Below are 16,558 nucleotides of genomic sequence, written 5' to 3'. Positions count from 1 at the left end.
TGCCCCCGGGTCCCGCGCGGGCCGGGGCGCGCGTCACGGCCACCCCCCGCGCGCGACACGGGCACAGACGGCCTCTGGTCGGGGTTCCACCGGGCTCTCCCGAGTACAGAAGGACGTCCCGGGGTCGCCGGGGGGCCCAGACTGGGGTCGGGGTCGCCGGGCCAGGGTTACCGAGGCTAGGCCGCTGGAGGGAGACTGGACCGGCCCAGGCGCGGGAATGTCCTACCGGTCAACTTCTTGATGGGACAGGAGAGGAGGAGGGCTTCCCCGGCCCCTGCGACGCCAGAGACGACCCCACCAAAAAGTTGTGCAGGCTCGACCCTCCTTGTACCCCTCTCTCTGCCCTGTCTCCTCTCCCTTTGTTTGGGACGTTTAGCTGGTAGGGCTCTGCTGGGGCAGGTTGGCACCTCGGCTGGGGCCCAGGCGGGTGTGCCAGCGAGAAGGTGGGGGTGTCGTGCGGCACCGCCCAGCGTGAGGCCCCCACCTGTTCAGAGCAGGACATGCGCCCCCGGTGGGCAGGTGCCCCTGTCCCTGCCTGTTGGTCCTGTGACAGAGGGAGAGCAGCCCTGCAGGGCCAGAGACCTGACTGTGACCCTCTTCCCCCAGAAGCGAGGTCTACCCTTGGGGCTGTTGCCAACCGTACATTTCCAGAGGTAGGAAAGATTCAGTTTGGGGAGACCTTTTACAGGATGGGTTCCCTTCTTGCCTTCCTTGTGTGGGTTTGGGAGGAAATTCAGAATTCTGAGCCTCTCCCACACACCAAAAAAGGAGGCTTCTGAGTCCCAGCCCCCCAAGCCCAGCCCAGCTCTGGGACTTGCTTTAGGGCTGGACCTGGGAGGAAGGTCAGGGTCAGGGTTCAGTTGGGTCTGAAGTAGGGGGCAGTGGTTAAGAGGAATCTGAAAACTTGCCTTCCTCGTACACCTGCTCTGTGACCTTTGACAGGGCAGTGAGCCTCTCGTGCCTGTTTCTTCACCAGTGAACGGGGAAGGGGGCAGATACGAGGATTAAATGAGGTGATGTAGGCTTCCTGCGAGCCCGGCACGCCCTGTGTCAGGGGTCAGAACAAGCTGGCCAGGCCAGTAGCACCCTTTGCCCACAGGCAGCTGTGACAGAGCCACAGAGCCCTGTGAAGAACCTTCTCTTGTTTCCCTGCCATTGCCTACATGTGTCCCAGGCCCATTTGGGGACACCCAGTCTGGCCGGGTGAGTCCATTTCCCTGCCAAGTTCTGGGATGAAGCCACGTGACACAGTTGTTAGCTGGGACACCTGATCTGGGGCCTCAATAAACCTGCCCCTCCTTCCTGCCACAGACCGCTCCGAAGACCCCTGCCTTGGCCTGGCATTGACACTTTTGCAGCACTTTGTGGCCCCAGAGGCCTCAAGCCCCACCATCCAGACATGCTGGACTTGGGTTAGGGTTAGGGGATGCAGGCTTGGTCCTGGTGACTGGGGGGCCAGGGTCTCTCGTGGCCATCACCACCCCCTGCATCCCGCTCTGCCTGTCTTTCCTCTCAGCTGCCCTGGCTGATGGAGCGTGGCTGTCCCAGCAGTCTGGCCTGGGGGACAGGCGGGGCCTATCTTGCACGCTGGAGAGCCATTTCCTGGAAACTGCATGGGAAAGTCTCAAAGTTGTGGTCTGTTTTGAGGCAGCCCAGGAGGCCTGTTTATTTTGTGTCTCCCTCCCAGGCAGGCGGAGGGCCCTTCGCAAAGGAAGAACCAGGTGGTCTCTCTGCCATTTCCTGGAAACTGCATGGGAAAGTCTCAAAGTTGTGGTCTGTTTTGAGGCAGCCCAGGAGGCCTGTTTATTCTGTGTCTCCCTCCCAGGCAGGCGGAGGGCCCTTCGCAAAGGAAGAACCAGGTGGTCTCTCTGCAGACCGCTGGCCTGTGGGGCCACCGCCTCGGCTCCCTCCTCTTATCTGTGGGGTCCAGCCTGGGTGTTGGCACGGCCTGGTCGCCAGCTTGGCACAGCTCGCTGTGACTTCTGCTTCCCCCGCTGTCCCTCGGCTTGTCCTTCACCAACTAGGAACGGCGAGAGGAGTGTCGGACCTGGTTTTCCTGAATCACCATTTCTGCTGTACGATAGAACAGAATAGTGTTTCAGGCACAATAAAAACAGTGTTATTAGATTCTAGTGACACACTATTGCCAGGGGAGGCTGCAGCGAGCAGCCTGGAGCCTGTTTTCTCTTTGTAGAGAGAGCTTCAGAGCATGGTATGGAGGTTACGGAAAGCCCAGCACCACTGGACTGTATGTACCAGGAGAACCAAGGGCCCCTGATGGTCCCCGATGGCCCCATGGTGTGACCCGTGTCAATGGTTCTGCCATCCAGGTATCCCCCTCCCTGGGGCCACACAGAGGGCCTACCAGCTCCCCACGCTCTGCTGTTTGGGCATGTCCCTCCAGAAGCCAGGTATACCTGGCTTTGTGCGGGAATGGGGTTCCCGTGCTGGCTCTGGCCAAGGGCTCATTTCTGGGGGCTGCCCCCTCTTGGGGAGCTGGGCAGCTTTCCCTCACAGGGACCACTGGCCTCTCATCACTGTGTTTTGCCCCCCATGTGTGTCAGGGTCGGGGGGCTCCTGCTTAGTTGCCATGCTGGGGACTTACGGAGCATTTCCAGTGCACGGGTAGTGCGAGGCATGTGCTGGCTGGGAAGGAAGATATGGGACTAGCGTGTAGCCTGGTCGCCCTGTCCCTGAGTTTCCACCTCCTTCCCTGCAGGATGGGCCCGTGAGGCTGCTGCACGGCCTTGTTGGGAGTAAAGGAGACACTCTGTCAAAAGCCCGGTGCATGTTGCTGCCTGGTGGCAGCTGCTGACAGTGTTGGGGTGTGCGGCGGAGCAGCCCTGCACAGAAAGAAATTAATAATGAATGGGGAGAGATAAGCCGTGGGCCATGGAAAGTGAGCAAGAGGTGGAATACAGATGTGCTTGCCGGGAAGCGGCTTTTCTTTGCTCAGCCCAGAGATGGGAGTCTGTGGGCGAGACACCCACGGCCAGTGTAGCCGCCCACATGGAGCTTTGGACAGCCTTTGGTTCGGGCAACCTGCAGGCTGGCTGGTGGGGCTTTTTGGCACCACAGTGGAATTAGATCTGCTTTTTCCTCGGCTCTTCGGTGGCATAGCCATGGACACCCTTGTTAGGTCTTTATTCTGGGCAAAACCCAGAAAACGCCACTTGCAAAGTGGGTAAAAGGTCAAGTCCTCAACAGTCAGGTGCCGGCTGGTGGGCGTGGGAGGAAGCCTGGCTCTCCGAAGGTGAACCCAGGTGGGCCCCGGGCAGCCCATCCCCTGCTTGGAGCCTGTGACTCATGGAGAAATGTCATCTGTGAACTCGAGAACTTAAAGCCAGGTCGCTCCGACTTCTCATACAGACAGAGATGGAGGCAAAACATGAGGGTTTCTCTAGTTAGAGAAAACTGTCCTTTTGGCCTCTGGTGTCCGTGTGTGGCCACACATAAGGCCTGGGCGGAGACATCAGGCTGGTAATTGACCACTAATGACAGCCCCTCCAAAGGCTATTGTTAAGACTGTTTGGCATTTGAGCTATAACCCAGGGTTGTGATTATGTTTGAGCCCTGTGATTAAAGTCCCCTGCAATTACACAGGAAGACAGGAAGTATTGGCTTATCAACAAAAATTAATAACAGTAATAGAAATCACTCAATCTACACACCAGACATTTCGCTGAGTGTTTTACACTAATTGTCTCGCGAAGTCCTCACAGCATACGCCTTTGCTCCATCCTACAGATGAGGAAACCAAGGCAGAGAGAGTTGGTGCAGCGTGCCTAAGCCCCCTGGTAGCTCAGTAGCGGAGCTGGGATTTGAACTCGGGTTGTTTGGCTCCAAAGGCTGTGCGTAACCACCGCAGCCGTCTGCCTCCCTTTATAGTCTTTTGTAAAGTTCAGTCAAGTTTCTGGGGTGTTTTGTGGAAGAAATATCAGGGCTGGCCACCCCTTCCGGGAGGAGGAGGGTCTGGAGGGGAGCTGTCGGGAGTGCCCCAGCCCAGCGTCTGGGCCTTGGCTGGTGTTGGGTGGGCGGCTGTGCGTTGTCTAGGAGTGAGGGCTTCTGGGGTGCACCTGACCCCAGCTGCCATGTTGCTGTCCTCTGTAGAGTGGTTCCGAGGAGGCGGAGCGTGGTGGCACTGGGAAACTAAAGCACTGTGCTTGGAGATTTGTTACCTGTCCCCTAGGAATGGAAGGGAAGAGTGGCCCCACCCAGAGCACCCGTGCAACCAAACTCAAGATAAGCTGGGCTGTCCTCTGTGGAGTGGTTCCGAGGAGGCGGAGCGTGGTGGCACTGGGAAACTAAAGCACTGTGCTTGGAGATTTGTTACCTGTCCCCTGGGAATGGAAGGGAAGAGTGGCCCCACCCAGAGCACCCGTGCAACCAAACTCAAGATAAGCTGTGGCGGGAGAAACCGAATGTGCTGATGCCTCTCATGCCGCAGCGGTTACCAGGCTCTGGGGAGACAGCACGGCCCCTCTTGGTCCAGTTCTCCTGTGATGGGGGGAAGGACCGCTGCTTCTACCCGTCCCTTGTGGTCAGGGGCTGTCTGGGGGTGGCATGGGGGTCAGGGAAGCAGGAGCCCCTTCCCAGGCCCTGTGGGCATGGAGTGCAGGTGTGGGGGCGTGCAGGACCCCAGCCCGAGCCCCGCTGCCCTCCCCAACAGAGAAGTGAGCTCCCTTTCCCAGAGCTACCTGTTCTGTGACAGTGCCTGCGGCCAGTCCTGGGTGGCAGACCCCTGTGTCTGGCACCTCTCTGCTTCATGTGCCCCAGCCAAGGAGGCCCCCTGGGAGCTCCCAGCCCGTGGCTCTCTGTCCCCTGTCCTGCTCTTCTCTTCCTGCAGTGGCTGGGGTCCTCCTTTGCTGCTTCTCATGCTTCCCTTCTAGAAGGTGGGCTCCCTGAAGCCCGGGGTCTCTCCTGTTCTTCATCATTTCCCTCATTTCCAGAGCAGCCTTGGGTGACCTGGAGTGGCATCACATGGATGCCTTGCTCTGCCCCTGCTGGTCACTGTGCAGCTTGGACTAAGGGGCTAGCGGCTTCAGGTCCTGAGACCCTGGCTCAGGGCATCCACCAGCAGCTGGGCCGGGCCATGGGATGTGCAGGGCCAGGCCCCTCTGACTGCTCCCCAGGGAGGGGGCGAGGCTGTGAGTCAGAAAGTTTGCTCTTTTCAAAGATCCTTATTGTGTGTAATTCACATACCATGCATCCCACCCATTTAAAGTGTGCAGTTCACCGACTTCTAGTAGATTCACAGAGCTGTGCAACCATCACCACAGGCTAACTTTAGAACATTAGACACTCCAAAAAGAAACCCCGGACCCTGTAGCAGTCAGTCTCTGTCCCTTTCCCCCTCCCTGGCTGCTTCCCGTCTCTGTAGATTTGCCTCTTCTGCACATTTCATATAGATGGGATCACACTCACGTGGCCTTTTGTGTTAGCTTTCCTCAGCATGCATCGATTTCATCTGTGCTGCAGTGTGCTGACAGAGTTGTGCTTGCTGCCCCTTTTGGAGTGTGGCACCTCCTCCCTGTGCTGAGTGGCTGTGGGCCTCCTGTCTCACCCTTCTTGGTGGGCTGGCTTTGCCTCTCTGGGCACAGGGCCCTGCGTACCTTCTGCTGGTGCGCTGTCCAGCACCCTTCATCCTTACCAGACGGTGCACACCCCTCGCGCAGGACCCCATGAGCCAGTTCACATCTCTCACCTCACGTTCGTACTTCCCATCTGTGTGAGCTGCTCTCAGGTTGCCTCCTCCAGGAAGCCTTCCTGGGTTTCCCCCTCCTGGGGTGGGGGTCCGTTGGCCCCCTGCCCCGTGCTGATCACCCCGTGTGTGGTTGTCAGGGGCCCTGCTTTTATCTCATGCCTGGAGTCACTGGGGACAGCGTCTGGCAGGTGCGTGAGGGATGAGTAGCTACAGATGAAGGGCGGGACGGGGTGGGTCCCATGGGGCGCTCACAGACTGCCCCAGAGTTTGTCTCCCAGCCTGCTCTTTCTGTTTCCTGACTGTGCTTCCATTATTGCATGTCTCAGGGCTTTTGCCACCATCTCTTTACTCTCTGTGTCCTCAGGGACGTCTCAGGGCTGGCCTTGGTCTGGCTGGGGGTGTCCTGCATGCTCAGGCAGAGCACATGAGGGGCCTGGAGTTCATGCCCACCCTGCACTGGGCGGCGTGCTGGTGTTTTGTTTTTAATAGACTGTATTTTTTTGAACAATTTTAGATTTACAGAAAAACTGTAAAACCCGTAAACCCAGTTCCCATATACATACGGATAATACAGAGAGTTCGCATAATACAGCTCCCCACCCCAAACAGTCATAATTTGTCGTATTATTAATGTCTTATGTTGGTATGGTACGTTTGCTGCAGTTCGTGAACTAATACTGATGCATTGTTATTAACCAAAGCTCATAGTTTGTTCAGATTTCCTTAGTTATTACCTAATAACCTTTTTCTGTCCCAGCTCTGCATCCAGAATCCCACATGACATTTAGTTGTCATCTCTCCTTAGGCTCCTCTTGGCTGTGACAGTTTCTCAGACTTTTCTTATTCTTAATGACCCCGGCGGTCTCGAGGAATGTTAGGAATATTGTAGGCTCCCCCTCCACTGGAATTTGTTTGGACAATTGGAATTCCTCTATTGGAATTTGGGTGTTTTTCTTATGTCTGGACTGGGGTCGTGGGTTTGGGGTGGAAACCCCAGAGGTGCAGGTCCTCCTCGTCACATCGCATCGGGGTGCGTCCTGTCAACATCACTCGCCACTCTTGGTGATGACCTTGGTCACCTGGCTAAGGTGTATGTCAGGCATCTCTGCTGTGCGGTGACTCTATTTCCTCCCTTCTGTCCCGTGGTCTTTGGAAGGAAGTCGCTCTGCACGGCCCATGCTTAGGGGTGGGAGTTTGCTCTGCCTCCTAGAGTGGGGAATAGCTCCATCAGTTATTTGGAATTCTTCTGCACAGGAGATTTGTCTCTTCTCCCTGTTTATTAGCTGATCATTTATTCGGCATGGATTTGTGGGTGCTTGTTTTATACTCTGGGCTATGACACAGCATGACGTTGTCTTGTGGCTCAGTTGTTCCAGCTTTGGCCAATGGGCCCTTTCAACACACCGTCCTGGGGGTGATGTGAGCACTTCCTTTCTGGTCCTACAAGATGCTCCAGGCTCATCTTGTGCTTTCCCTGCTCAGCCCTGGCATCAGCCACTTCCCCAGCAGCCCAGGTTCCTCCTATGGGACAGTGTATCAGATCAAGATCTGCCCGTGAGCGTGCTGGTTGCTGCTGGGGCGTCATTGCTTCTGGGCCCTCTCGGCTGACAGAGCGAGGAAACACAGGCATGAATGCTGACCCACATGTGTCTACACGGCTGTCAGTATGCCTACATGTAACCCCCGTGTCTGCATTATGTGACACGTGAGTTCACACTGATGACGATTTCTAATCTGGTCGCCCCATGGGTCATTCTCGTCTCTTCCCCTTGCTGATCCATACATGTCCATCCCCACTGCCTGCCGTGCATCTATTCGATCGTTCAATTCCAGTGTGCAGGGACAGTGGCCCCGCAGTTGTTACCCCACCTCTCGGGCAGTGGCGTCATTGCCCTGAGTGCAGCGTGCACAAGCAGCCCTTCTGTGGCACACAGCAGCCACATGCCCTGCAGAGGCTGGGCAGGGGTGCCACCTCCCTCAAATGGTTCTGTGACTTGGAGGGAGAGGAAAAGAAGAGACGGCTATAGGAGGACCGGGGACTTCCCTGCTGTGCTCAGTCATCCCGGCAGCGGGAAGGGCACAGAGTCGGGCATCCCTTTGAAATTTGAAAGTGGGGCTGACTTTGAACACATTCTGGTGGTCCGGCCTTGTCAGGCACGGGAGGAGAAAGGCCGCCATGGGACGCCTTGGAGCTCAGACGCATCTTGACTCAGATCCTGGCCTGGCCTATCTCTTCTCTGCCTCTGAACTGAGCACCTTAGCAGGGGGCAGCTTTTGAAATGTTCTGCAGAGCAGCGAAGGTGCGCCTCTTGCCTTTCGGTAAATGTCATCCATGCTAGGAATGCTTACGAAGTCTGTGTGGCTCAGGCCCTCAGGAGAAGTTCTGGAAAAAGATAGAACCGGCTCTGCCTGCACACCCACACCCATGGGTTCAGCTGTCCCTGTGCAGGGTGCTGTGTGTCTGATCTTGTGTCTCATCTGTGCTGGGCACCCAGCAACGCTGAGAGATGCCAGTGCCCACAGGGAGCCTATCGTTGGAGGGGGACCAGGTGGGAAGGTAGAGACAGGCCAGGACTGTGGGACAGGGAGGTGCCTGACCTGGGGGTCGGGGGTCAAGGAAGGCTCCATGGTGGGGGGGATGGGCACAGGACCCAGTTTGCAGGACCCAGAATGGGGAGGGGCCTGGCTGGGCAAGGCCTCAGCGACCATGCCTGCCCTCCCAGGGATGGGGCTCAGGCTGGTGTGGGGGGCCCATGAAGTCAGCTTGTTAAAGGTCAGCTTCTGTCCAAGGCTCCTAGAGACCCACTGGCGTGTGCCTGCAGCTCTTCAGGAAACAGCATGGGGACTCAGGCCACGTGTCGGGGTGTGGGTGACATGTGGCTCCCTATGCACCTCCTGCTGCATCTCCTGCAGGCCTTCAATTCCCTATTGTGGGTCTGGCATCTCTCACGACCCCCACATTTCTCCAGTCCTGTGGGGTGTGTCCAAGGAAGCTGGTGGAGCTGGCTTGGAGCTGACTAGGAGCAGGACCTGGCCAGCTCACCCAGCCTGGGCCCCAGAGCAGAGGCTCTGGCAGTGGGCTGCACTGGGCTGGGTGCTGCTGTTCTGTCCTGCGTGGCCCTTCTTGGGAGTGAGGCTTAGGGGCAGGTCTTCCCATACTGTAGGGGCCAGGCAGCTGTGGTCCTGTTGGCCGGGTCTCCCTATTTACTCTGGATCCTCCCACCCCCTGCCATCGTATGCCCCCATCCCCTGTCCTATCTGGGCCACATTAGCTTCCTCCTGCTTTCTGGGTTGAAATTTTGGGCCTGTCCTATCCTGTGCTATGAAGCATTTGCAGGGTGATGCTGGCCTGGGGATGCTCTGTCCTCTTCTCTGGTTGCAGAGCCCTGGCACAACTGGAATCATCGTGGGGTCCCAGCTTCGCAGGGCGGCTGCCTGGTGACTCCTGCTGGGGCATGTGGAGGGGGAGCCCCTGCCTGTCTGCTGGGAGAGCAGCACCAGTGAACCTGGCTTGACCAGCCAAGGCCAGTATGGTCTGTGGTCCTCCTGCGCTATAGCGAAGGGGGAGGAAACTGAGGCCCTGCTGCTCCGAGGGCACGTGGGATCCGGATCCACAGAGACGGGAAGATGCCTCCCAGCCTTGGCCCCTGGGGTGGGAAGTTTGGCATTTAAAACTCTGAAGCAACTAGAGATGTTAAAAACACACACTTGTAAACTTTCAATGTCAAAATCCAGACTGTCACACTCTGGGAGAACCAGACCGTGACTGACTGCCCGGGAGCTGCCACAGAGCAGGGGCTGTGTGTTTTCTTGTCCCTTCTGCTCCTGGTCGCTCTGTTTTACACGGAATTCTGATGTAGTTTGGCTCTTGCCCTGGAGGAGCTCAGCCTGGGTACCAGTGGATCCAGTGAGTCTCTGCTGGGTTGTGATGCGCCGGTGGCAGGGGAGGGGCCCCTGAGCCAGGGAGGAAGGTGCTCGTGTGTCTCCGGCCGCTGCTGCGAAGGCAGTGAGGTGCGTGCATCATTTCTCAAGTCCTCGGTGGGAGAAGTGAAACCGCCAGGTCTAATGCGTGGGGGCGGGGAGAGGCGGGGCTGAGGCTGTGCCATGTGCTCCTTCCAGAGCCCCCTAGATGTGACCTTTGGGGCCCTGTGTGGCTCAGTGCCCAGTTTTTGTGTATAGAGACTGGTTTCTACAGCCCCTCTTGTGTTTGATCCAGGGGCCGATGGAAAAATGAGGAGGATCCATGTCACGTGTCACCCCCCAGCAGTGGGCCAGACAGGCCGCCAGGGACCAGCAGGTGGGCTGGGTGGGGGGTCAGCGATGGCACCTCACAGGGCCCTGTCCTGTCCTCTGGTGCTGGAAGAGCAGAGAGCAGGCACGCTCAGCAGATCTCGGATCAGGAAGGAAGGTGACGTGTCGTTTAACAGCCACTGCTGAAGGATGTGGAAGATGTGTGAATCACTTCAGAAGTATTCCATCAGAAAGTCACAACAGGGTGTGAGCCTGTTGGGGAGCGAGGGGGGCGTGCAGAGCCCACGGAGCTGGACCTGGAGGTAGAAGTTACAGGAGTGGAGTGTGCTAGCGGTCACGGCCGGTCCTTAGAGCCCCCTGCCCGGGGTGGAGGCGCACTGTGCGGTAGCCGGTAGCCGCCGCCGAGCCGTTCTGGGGGAGAGGAAGTGAGCTGGGGCTGTGAGGCGACCAGGGGTCTGGGGCGGGGCTGCTGGAGGACGGCGCTGAGGATGGGGAGGGAAGGTGCGGAGGGGGCCTTCCTGCCCCTGCCTGCTCGCCTGGGTCTGCCTGAGGGGCACGCCTGTGCTGGGAGCCTCACCCACCGCACAGGATCGGCGGCAAAAGCCCTGGGGGGTGAGGAGGTCAGGGCCTGGTGGGTGGAGCCGAGGGGGTGGCAGTGGGTGGCGTCGAGCTGGGAACCACCAGGGTGTGGTGGGCAGGTCACAGTGGGCCCAAGCTGACGTGTCAAACTGTGACTCTGCTGGCGGAATGGGGTGCCGGGAGGGAGGCAGGGAGCCCAGGCCGCATAGTCCTGGTGAGTGCCCAGCAGGGGAGGAGCCTGTGTGCTAACGGGTAGCAGAGCCAAGGTCAGCTGGCACTTCTGTCCCTGGTCTGTCTGTCCATTGTTCATTGTCTTGTTGGGTGAGAAGCACCCCGAGGGCAAGGGCGAAGGGCCTTAGGCTTCCTAGGGGCTGATGTCGCCCTGTGTTCACAGGGTGGGGGGCAGTAGGCCCAGCTGGCACTCAGGAGGACCCCAGGGGCAGGGCCTTGTTCATCCTGATGTCTGCAGGGTGGGCCAGGAGGGTACGGAGGCAGGAGAAGGGGAATCGTGGCCTCTAACCAACTGCTGTCTGGGCCTTCAGAAGCCCCCGCTCCTGACCTCTGGTGGGACTTAGGCTGCCGCTATGTTTGGAGCGTTGGTGCTCTGAAAGTGCCCCTGCGGGGAGGCCTGGGTGGCAGGCGCACTCAGAGTGGCCTTTCCTCTGTCATCCTTTTGGGCCTACGCCAGGTGCCCCAACCCCCTCCCCCTGCCTTCTGCTACCTTCTGTGGGGTCCTTAGGTTTCCTCAAGCTCCACATCACCAGGGGCCAGACCGTGACCATCCCACAAGGAGTAGGGAAAGCACAGGAACATTGGGCTTGGACAAGGCCGGGCAGAGCCTGGCGTGCTTGAGTGGCTGGAGCCAAAGCCCTTCTTCACACCAGGTCCTGTGGGGTCTGGGGCTGGTGACCCAGCCTCTCCCAGCCTCCCTTTCCCTCCCTTCCAAAGCGAGGTGTTGAGGGCAGGGTTCTCACGAGCATTTGAGATGTCCTGTGTAAAGTGCTGATCCTGTCGGTGACCACAGCTAGTAACCATCGTGCTGGGTAGAGGGCTGGGGACACAGCAGCTGCTTCGGCAGTGCCCATCAGTGGCGGCACCGGGTGGAGGGGCGCTGCTGGGTGGAGCAAGACCCTCCCAGACCTTGTCCGGGTGTCCTTGTCCCTCCAGTCGCTGCTGTCTTCCTGAGAGCCCTGGAGCCTCGTTAAAGGAAGCAAGTCCTGAATGTGCAGGAGCCCTGGACGTGGGGCGAGCCCTGGACATGGGGGGATCCCTGGGTGTGGGGGGAGCCCTGGACGTGGGGGGAGACCTGAGTGTGGGGGGAGCCCTGGGTGTGGAGGCAGCCCTGGATGTGGGGGGAGCCCTGGACGTGGGGGGTGCCCTGGGTGTCAGGGGGAGCCCTGGACGTGGGGGGGGCCCTGGGTGTTGGGGGGAGCCCTGGATGTGGGGGGAGCCCTGGGTATGGAGGGAGCCCTGGATGTGGGGGGAGCCCTGGGTATGGAGGGAGCCCTGGATGTGGGGGGAGCCCTGGGTATGGAGGGAGCCCTGGATGTGGGGGGAGCCCTGGGTATGGAGGGAGCCCTGGATGTGGGGGGAGCCCTGGGTATGGAGGGAGCCCTGGATGTGGGGGGAGCCCTGGGTATGGAGGGAGCCCTGGATGTGGGGGGAGCCCTGGGTATGGAGGGAGCCCTGGATGTGGGGGGAGCCCTGGGTATGGAGGGAGCCCTGGATGTGGGGGGAGCCCTGGGTATGGAGGGAGCCCTGGATGTGGGGGGAGCCCTGGGTATGGAGGGAGCCCTGGATGTGGGGGGAGCCCTGGGTATGGAGGGAGCCCTGGATGTGGGGGGAGCCCTGGGTATGGAGGGAGCCCTGGATGTGGGGGGAGCCCTGGGTATGGAGGGAGCCCTGGATGTGGGGGGAGCCCTGGGTATGGAGGGAGCCCTGGATGTGGGGGGAGCCCTGGATGTGGGGGGAGCCCTGGGTCTTGGGGACTCTGCTTCACGTGGCCCAAGGGTGGACAGTGTGGTGGGGGCTGGGCTGGTTGGGGACTCTGGGAGGGCTGCGTGGGTGGTTCTGCTGTCTGCACACCTGCTGGGGGCCTGGGGATATGCGGGGGTGGCTTCTTGGCCCACAGTGACCCCGGAAGGGGCCACATCATCCACACTTTGCAGATGAGTAGGTTGGCATCTGTGAGGTCCCAGCTTGGTTGTCAGCAGGGCCCATGTCCTTGTTGTCATCCCCGGCCTACTCTTTTCGGTATATTTAAGTAGCTTAAAAGATGGGTGCTGCCCTTCTTGCGCTTGCTGACTCTTGGGCCTCGTGGGGTGGGCCCTTAACTCTTCTCACACGGCCTGCTCCTCAGGTTTCTAGGTGACCCACCCTGCCCACTCAGTGTGCACCCCTGGGGCCGCCCCAGCAGCCTGGCCGCTTCCGCCGCCCTCTGCCTCTTAGAGAGGCCTCCCGGAAGCACCCTTTCTAAGGCTGCACGTGGTCAGAGTCCCCACCCAAGACCCTCAACCAGCTCCTCCCCCAGGATGCCCTGTGCTCCCTCCCCCATGACCCTTGTGGCCAGCTGGCACATGATGCCTGTGCTGATGGGGGAGACCCATTGTCTCTTGTAATTTCCTGGATGTCCTTGAAGAATGGGTCACACCCCCTGGTAAGACTGGCCCAGAGAGGGGAAGCACCTTCCCCGAGGCCACACAGCAAGAGAGCCGTGAGGCCAGGCAATTCCACAGCCCAGTGACATCCCACCCGCTGCTGACTTGGGAGGCTGGAGACCTGCACCTCGTGTCTACACTATACACTGGGCAGCCTGAATGGGCTCATCCGCTGGGAGTCTGGCTGTGGCGTCTCTGATGGGCTACGCTGCCCTTGGCCATGATTCTTCCTGGTGGGAGGGTTTGATCGAGAAGTCAGGAGAAGGTGGAGGGTGGTCAGGGGAGTGGTGTCTCGATGCCTTTCCACCTGCTGTCTTGTTTCTACCTGACTGACCAACCCAGCGAGGCTCCCACCCCTCCCCTTGTCCCCAGCCTGTGGCTGAGGGGCTGGCGGGGCCATCGAGGTCACCACAGCATGTCTGAGGAGAACTGGTTGATGCCGGTCACCCCAGTCCAAGTCCTGTGCGGGGCCACAGGGGCTGGGGCCAGGTGGTGCAGCAGGTGGGGTGCAGTCACTGCAGAGCCGTGTTCCCCAGGCTGCCAAGGGAATGGGGCTGACTTCCACTGCCCCCGCCCCAGCTGGCTTAATTGACAAATAAGCATGGTTCCTCCAAGTCAGGCGAGTGTGTATTTTGTAATAATTGACTACTTAATTGTATGATTAGACATCGTGAAGTGAGCTGTTTGCATGAGTCATGATGAGAAGGCTACACGGAGCTGGCTCTGCACTCGCCTGTGCACGGCTGGGACGGCTTTGTTCAGTGTCCCTCCTGAGTGTGTTCACCGTGCAGGCTGCATCTGGCCACGGAGGAGCCACAGTCTTTCCCACCTGCAGGAGCAGGATTCCCGTCCCGAGAGTCTGTGAATTCTGTGGCTCAGGTTCACAGACACCAGTCCTGTGACTGGCATAAGAAAACTCTAGTGTCAAGCGGGTTTCTGGGCCGGACTCACAGCCCGCTCTTCCAGGACGTGGCCGGCATCGTGGAGGGCAGTGCTGGCCTCCTGCCTCACTGCTGGGTCTTCTGCAGAGAGAGGTGGACTCTGTGTGTTGAGTTGAGAGAATTTTGGCAATAAAAAGAGCCTATTATGACCTATTTATAAAGTATTTCAGAATCACTTACATGAATATTTTGTCCTAAATTTTGTATAATTAGAAGATAAAAACCCCACTCCGGGATTATTTTTGTTCACCAACATAACCTAAATTAGAACTCTCTCCATGTGGGTTTTCAAAAAAGAAAGCATTTGAACCAAAACATAAAAGGAATTGATTTCATCTGCACTGCTCTCAGACACTTGAGAGTGACGCGCTTGCTTTGGGGGGCAGACACCTTCTGTCGTCTGGTTGATGAGCAGACCTTCTCCCAGCGTGACGCCTGCAAGTCTACGCAGCTGGATGAGCAAAAGTGGTTTGTTGCAAACGCTCCCCATGCCTCTTACCTGCTGGGCTGCCACACGGAGGGCAGTTGATGAATCCCAGGCAGTGCCCGCTGAGGAGGTGCCAGTGGAGGGCGGGCAGAGGTGGCCCATGTTGCCTGGTTTGGCTGCCTTTCTAGCAGGGAGTGTGGCACTGGGCAGCCTTTTAAGAGGGGAGACTTGCGGCCTGAATAGTTTTCTTCCTTTTTTCATGTTTTGGACCTTGGTGCTTAGGATGGGATAAACTGTTGCCTGTGGGTCACAACATGCTGCCGTCACTGGTCAGTGTGTGGACCTCTTCTGTCCATTTGTTTAGTTCTTTTTCATGGGCACCCTTGAGCTCACCATCAGAACAAAAGCCAGGGCCTTGGTGACACCCACTGTCAAACCAGACCTGTCCCAGCCAACCCCCTCCCCAGGGCTCCAGCTCCCCACGTCCTGTGTTCTCCTTTCCCGGGGCCACCTTCTCTGGCCCAATGCCACACTGCTTTACCTTCTGCAGCCGCCCCCACGGGACCTGACACCTGCCCGGTGGACCCCTCCTCTGGCTCCTCGTCTGTAGAAGGACTGGTGGAAGTCGCCTGGGCAGACCGGGCGGGGCAGGAGACGATACAGAACATTCTAGGCCAGGGCAGCCATGAAAGCATAGGTCTGAGGGATCGGGATGCTTGGGGTGTGACAGGCATGGTGAGAGGCTGATGGCTGGATGAGAGCTGGGGCAGAGGAAAGGGCGTTCCCCGTGGATGGCAGGGACCTAGTATGGGGGGATTAACCCCAGAGAGGGCAGGAGTTTTGGGAAGTTTCAGGTGCAGAGCTGTCCAGGAGGTAAAGAAGAGCTTGGACTCAGGAGAGTTGGCTCAAGCAGGGGACAGGAGGTCTGGGCTGCAGGTGGAGGCTGGGGTGTCCTAGGAGGGAAGGGGAAGGTTGGCCCAGAACCCCAGGGGTGTAAGGGGCAGCACAGGGGGACCAAGTGGGAGAGGTCCTGCCTTGCACTCCTGCCGGCACTGATTTGTCATCTGTGGTCTGCTGTGTCCACAGCTGGCAACAGTCTGTTTCTGCTGCTTGAAGTAAAGTGCTAAGTCCACACAGTNTGTCCACAGCTGGCAACAGTCTGTTTCTGCTGCTTGAAGTAAAGTGCTAAGTCCACACAGTGTTTATTGTAGCCCCTCCTGTAGACAGCATGGTCCAGCCGTGAGGCAGAGCAGTGGGGGAGCGGGCTTCTGGGACCCCTCCCAGCACAGGCCTGCAGGCCGGAGAAGTGCCCCCTGGTCTAGAGACACTCGGGGCCTGGCAGTGCGGCGGGGGCAGGTCTTGCAAGAGTGTTTCCTGACGCCATTGGGTAGGGCTCAGAAGACAGCACAGGGGGACCAAGTGGGAGAGGTCCTGCCTTGCACTCCTGCCGGCACTGATTTGTCATCTGTGGTCTGCTGTGTCCACAGCTGGCAACAGTCTGTTTCTGCTGCTTGAAGTAAAGTGCTAAGTCCACACAGTATTTATTGTAGCCCCTCCTGTAGACAGCATGGTCCAGCCGTGAGGCAGAGCAGTGGGGGAGCGGGCTTCTGGGACCCCTCCTAGCACAGGCCTGCAGGCCGGAGAAGTGCCCCCTGGTCTAGAGACACTCAGGGCCTGGCAGTGCGGCGGGGGCAGGTCTTGCAAGAGTGTTTCCTGACGCCATTGGGTAGGGCTCAGAAGTGGACTGTAGATAGCAGCCAAGTGACACAAGACTTGCAGGAGAACCTATTGCAACAGGCCTCACCACTTCTGGTTTCCAGAACAATCTAAGAGGTAATGTGGGGGAGATTGGCCATCAGGACAGGTTTTTAATTTGCCTGCTTTTGGAGGTAGTGCCTCTTCTGTCCTTGGTTTCTGGTTGTAAATCTCCTGTTAATGCCACAGGAAGGGTCCCTCACCCATGGGGCCCTCAGCCTGTAGCCCCTGGGCCTGGCTGTGC

At 58.6% G+C, this 16,558-nt stretch overlaps 1 protein-coding gene across 1 annotated transcript in view; it reads left to right on the top strand.

The window, feature by feature from the left end:
* The window catches only part of LOC103605135, a 37,937-nt gene that overhangs the window by 9,596 nt on the left and 11,783 nt on the right, over window positions 1–16,558 (top strand). Inside the window, exons 2-5 of the mRNA XM_008589721.1 lie at window positions 11,702–11,937; window positions 12,143–12,278; window positions 13,983–14,182; window positions 15,110–15,294. Of these exons, the coding sequence (XP_008587943.1) occupies window positions 11,702–11,937; window positions 12,143–12,278; window positions 13,983–14,182; window positions 15,110–15,294 (757 nt within the window). The remainder of the gene's footprint in view (window positions 1–11,701; window positions 11,938–12,142; window positions 12,279–13,982; window positions 14,183–15,109; window positions 15,295–16,558) is intronic.

Source organism: Galeopterus variegatus, unplaced genomic scaffold (assembly GCF_000696425.1).
Source record: "Galeopterus variegatus unplaced genomic scaffold, G_variegatus-3.0.2 Scaffold5609, whole genome shotgun sequence".
In the NCBI taxonomy this organism is placed as follows: Eukaryota; Metazoa; Chordata; class Mammalia; order Dermoptera; family Cynocephalidae; genus Galeopterus; species Galeopterus variegatus.
Note: the sequence above shows the minus strand (reverse complement) of the source record. Positions and strands in the feature narration are given on the sequence as shown.